The following is a 5,116-nucleotide window of genomic DNA, read 5'->3' as shown; positions in this document are numbered from 1 at the left end:
TTGGGGTTCCAGCTCAGGGAGATGTGGGGTCCCAGCTCAGGGGGTTTGGAGTCCCAGCACAGGGGGTTTGGGGTCCCAGCTCAGGGGGTTTGGGGTCCCAGCACAGGGAGATTTGGAGTTCCAGCTCAGGGGGTTTGGGTTCCAGCTCAGGGGGTTTGGGGTCCCAGCTCAGGGGGTTTGGGATCCCAGCACAGAGGGTTTGGGGTTCCAGCCCTCCCCCACAGCACCCCCAGGGCTCCTCCCCGGGCTGCCCTCAGGCTGCTCATCTCCAGCCTGTGCTGGTGCCTGCAATTGCCCAGACCCAAGCCCTGCTGAGCTCCATGAGATCCCCACGGTCCCAGCCCTTGACCCTGGTCTCCACCTGGACATCGACTCATTGACCCCAAGTCCCCATGTGAGACCACCCAGCCCATCCCTCACCCACCAAGGGGTTCATCCACCAAACCCATGGGTCTCCAACTCAGAGACAAGGATGTCCTGTCAGACAGTGTCAGGTGCTTTGCATGAGTCCAGGCAGACGCCATCAGCTGCACATCTGGCAGCTGCTTGTCCACTAAACTTCTGTATTTACTCTACATTTAGTATTAGTTCATTATTTGGTCTTTTCCTTCTATGAAATTAGTTGGACTAGATTATTGTCCATGAAGTCTTATGGGGAAATGCATGACTAAACTGTAGGGCAGCTCAACATTATTAATTAATGGCTAGTTTTAAAATAAAACCTCCTTGGTAGCTTGTATAGCTTGTTTTAAACCCCAGGAGATCATCACATCACAGAAGATTTTAGTGGGAAATAAATACCCATCCAGCTTTGCTATCCTTGTATTTTCCCCCTGTCAAACAGCTTTCCAATCTGTACTGGTAAGACTCCCTTTTCTCAGGAAGTTGTACTAATAATTTTCCAAAAATATTAGCAGGGGATCCATAGCAACTGTTGATACGACTCAAAACCATTAAGAGCGATCCTAGCAACCTTCTGTTAAGAAATACTGTATACAGCCTCCCCCACTCAGCAAAATCCCACAATATGGCAAGAAAGATTTGTATGTCTAAGAATAGCTACCTACACACATTTTTCAAACTGACTGAGCCGTAATGATTTAAATCCTCCCTATCACATTTTCAGCAAAATGTGCCTCTACAACACTGTATCAATGTGTTCTGTTCAGAGTTTTGACTCTTCCTCCTTTTTTAAATCACACTGTTAACATCCCTGACATTTTAGAAATAATGTTTATTGATTCTTCTGTTAACACTGCTATAAATTAAGTGATGTAATGGACAGGATTACTGAGGTACTACAAAGAATGTGTTCTCCAGATTCTTAACTCCTGGTTGAAAAAGACTCTGGATTAACTCAGAAATAGGTGCAGCTCTGTGCTGTGATTTCCGTAGTTTTGGTTTGGTTGACTACTTTTGGATGACAGAAGGGCCATATTAAAACTACCTGCTAAGTATCAAATGACAGAAGGAAAACACCTTGTTTAGATGAAACTGAGAAATGAATGGTAGACAAAAAACAAATGCAAAATTCCTGGTCAGTTACAATTATTCAGAAACTTAGGATACAGTCAGTATCAGAATGGTCTGAGTTACTTCATCTGCAGCAACAATGAATTACTACACCAGGAAAAGGCTGATTTTTTTGTTGGCAGATCCAGAACCAAGGTGTCACAGAGGAAATGTGTCCCCTCCCATGGCGGGGAGCACTTTGGTAGCAGAAGTAATTGCATCTGAACAGCACTGGTTAAAAAGGAGTGGGGGATGTATGGACACGTGCTCCGCAGCTCCCAGAGTCCTTTGGAATCCTGACTCACAGATCAATTTTTTAGGCTATTTCTGCAGGATCTTCAAGTCACCAAGTTTTGTTCTTGTTTTATGGGGTAGTTTTTCAACCCTTGAGCCTCCTGTAATAATGCAATTCGATTTCTACCCTTGGATGTTTGATTTTACATTCCATCATCACCAAGCATTGATTAAGCCTTAGCACATACACTTGATTGTGTTTACGACTTTGTTTCCTCAGGGGAAGGTCAGGCTTTATGACAACACCACTCTGTTAAAAACAAAATTGTTGGTGATGCTACTGACTGTGATCAGCTTCATCCATCAGCCTAAAAAATTCTCTTGCTAGTTTGCTTCCATACAGAAAAAAAATTAATGGACGGCTTGGATTAGCACAAGTAATAGGAATCAAAAATGGACTTGGGCACCTGTGTTCATAGAACTAACTACATTAATACTCAGCTTCATCATAGTCCTAGAACATTTGTCAGAGTGCTGTCTCTCCCCCTGTTGAAGTCCTTCTGCTTTATCTACACTTTTACACTATCCATCAGTGCTAAAGAATTATGAAGCATCAGTAGTGTCTTTACCCTTTTTTTTTTTCAATCCCTTATTCCACTATTGTTAAATTTCAGAAGGTGCCTGAGAAAGGAATGGGTCTCAGTTTACTTCCTAATAGGTGATTGTACCCATCAATCCAGCACCATTCCACACACACTGTGGAAAAAAACTGGATGTGAAGGCTACACCAGTGCCCTGGGTCTTGAAAAAGGCACTTCAAAACAGGTGTAGAGCCCTCAGCCACACCAGGATGAAAATTCAGGCCCTGACAATGCCTATCCCACATCCATCCTAACAAAAAAAGCCTTTCAGTCTTGTATTTCAAACTCCACAGTGAGGACCCAACACACAGTCTGAAGTTCTGGCTATAACCACAGAGTCGCTTTCTGCTGCTTCACATCTCCCACTCATCTTCAGAAAGATTTCCAAAACGATAAAAGATCAAATGCAGCCTCTACAGATGAATTCAGTATTAGCTATCCATTCGGTTTTTTTAAATTCCTGGTTCTTACACCACACACTACCATGTCACAAAATATGTTCACCTTAATATTTGGGAAGATTTCTCCTCATTTGTCTCATTTCTGCTCTCCACTCTCTCTTTTTTTTTTTTTTAACTTTTTCTTCTGTTCTTGTGGGATTTTTTTCTCTCAATTTACCTCACTATTTTAGCATTTGACCATGGCACTTTTGGGCTGCTGCCTTCTTAATTGGGACACTACATCTGCTATTTATTGCATTCATTACACATAGAAGGCCCAGTAAGTTTGAGCTGTTTAGATGACACCACTATGTATTTGTGTATAACCAGTATCTTACACACAATTAATATAAATATTATACCTCATACACATAATATATGTTAATATATTATTTAAATTACTAATATAAATAACTAACGCTAAAAAGCACCCACCAAGTTACAAGTAAACAATTCAGGAGATGGGGCTGCAATATCTGTAATTCCACTTCTGAATCCTCCTAAAAAGAAGCCGAAAATCACAGTTGGCAACGTTTCTGGAAGGCAACAGTAATCCATAAATACTCCTTAATTTTCCTGTCATTGCAGAATTAAGCCACTTCCAGCTCACACAGATCTTACCAGGTGTGCTAAATTGATGTCATTATAAGTCATCAGGAAATACCCACAGAGACCTGTGGCAACATTTGGAAGTTTTGTTAAACAGCTGTGTGTTCTAATTGATTTGTATTATTTAAAACAGCTAAAGCAAGTTATCTCCGGATGTAGAGAAGGGATGACTGAAGACCCCAGGGAGATTTAACTCACAAGAAAGCCAATCACAGGAACTTCATTTGAGCATTTTAAGATTATTACTAGAGGAAGTGCAATTAAATCATCACCATTTATCAATTATCATTTTAAAATACTATGCAACCTTATCATGTTAATTTATTTATGAGGAGGTAACTAGTTGACTTCTGCTTTTTGCAGTAATCTAGTCAGAGAAAATATTTCAAGACGCTTTCCCTGGAAATGAGCGTAACTTCCCACCGTAATCAAAAGTAACTATAAAAGATCAAATTTTACCTAAAATTTGCAAATGTCACATATCTTCACTCTCTGGAGCTTGTCTCAGTTCCTGAGATATATTTTATTATAAATGTATTCTACCACAGAGAGCATACACCAAAATATAGTTGTATCAGAAACGTGCACAGGCCTGGCACCCACATTTCATAAAATACATGGGAAAAAAGTCCCAAAAAGTCAGTAAGCCTTTCTTTTCCTGGTCTGCCAATCACAGTGTAAATCAGCCCTAGTTAAAAGTTAAGGAACACGTGTAGAACCCTTGGCAAGCTCAATTTTTCTTCCCAGTGGTGGAGTGCTTGTAGCATTTAAAATTTGTACCTCTTTTGGATTAAAATCCTAAACCTTTTTACTCTGCTGCTCATGTGTACTGAGTGCTCAAGCCTGATTTGATGAGTTTGCCCAGTGACTTGCATTATAGGATCTGTCCCTGCAGGCAAAGCCTAACCCACATAACAAAATGGGTCAGCAGAAAAGCAGGGAGGCAAGACAAAACTCGGCATTTCAACTCAGAACCCTGATTCATTTGAGGGTGAAAAGCAGTCTTTTTCTTGTAGACCTGACTCTTGCTTTGATCTGAGGCTTGAAGGCCAGTTTTTATTATGTCACATTTTGCAGCTGTTAACTTTGCTAATTTCTCCAAAATGTTCTTCCTGTGCTTGCCCTGGACTCAGAGTTCGCTGTACCACCTCAGGAGAGTGTCCCAGAATCAGATTCATCACTCCACACATTTTGCCACCCAAAACTCTTGTTTTTGCAGGAATTTTTGCGTATGTATCCCACAGACACCTCCAGTTATTAGATGCAGGACCATTTTCACTTTACTGTCCCTTAAGAGACAAAAATAATCCCCGTGTGGGAGTGACCTCATTTTCCTTTTGGCTTGCACAACTCTGATTTCACACATTCCAAACATCCCATTTATGCTTTATTCTCAGTAGTGTCACATTATTACATTATGTTATTAAAACCTAATTTCCTCGTCTTCATTCACAGCCAAGCCAGGTAATTAATGCTCCATGTGAAAAGCGTGTATTACAAGAAGCTGCCAGCTCACAACTGGAATTCAGACAGGCACAGCAATCACCAGAACACCCATGGCTTGGTAGGTTCTCAGGAAGCTGTTACAAGATAAATAATAGTCTGTGGCTGCAAAAACAAGAACACTGCTCGTGTTCCCATGGCTCAGCACCATCTACAAACAGGCATCCTGTAATTAAA

General features: G+C 41.1%; 1 protein-coding gene across 5 annotated transcripts in view; it reads right to left on the bottom strand.

Moving 5' to 3' along the window:
- The window catches only part of ATG10 (autophagy related 10), a 65,218-nt gene that overhangs the window by 15,981 nt on the left and 44,121 nt on the right, over positions 1–5,116 (bottom strand). The window contains exon 6 of one of the 5 annotated variants that reach the window (XM_017730828.1): positions 1,215–3,327. The exons of 3 other annotated variants lie outside the window; for them this stretch is intronic. In XM_017730828.1, the coding sequence (XP_017586317.1) occupies positions 3,229–3,327 (99 nt within the window). In that variant the 3' untranslated portion in view covers positions 1,215–3,228. Of the gene's footprint in view, positions 1–1,214; positions 3,328–4,810; positions 5,017–5,116 lie in introns of those variants that run through there. One more of the 5 variants, XM_017730827.1, reaches the window with a different exon arrangement.

This window comes from Corvus brachyrhynchos, unplaced genomic scaffold (genome assembly GCF_000691975.1).
Source record: "Corvus brachyrhynchos isolate BGI_N302 unplaced genomic scaffold, ASM69197v1 scaffold144, whole genome shotgun sequence".
In the NCBI taxonomy this organism is placed as follows: domain Eukaryota; kingdom Metazoa; phylum Chordata; class Aves; order Passeriformes; family Corvidae; genus Corvus; species Corvus brachyrhynchos.
This window is presented reverse-complemented; position numbering and strand designations above follow the sequence as displayed.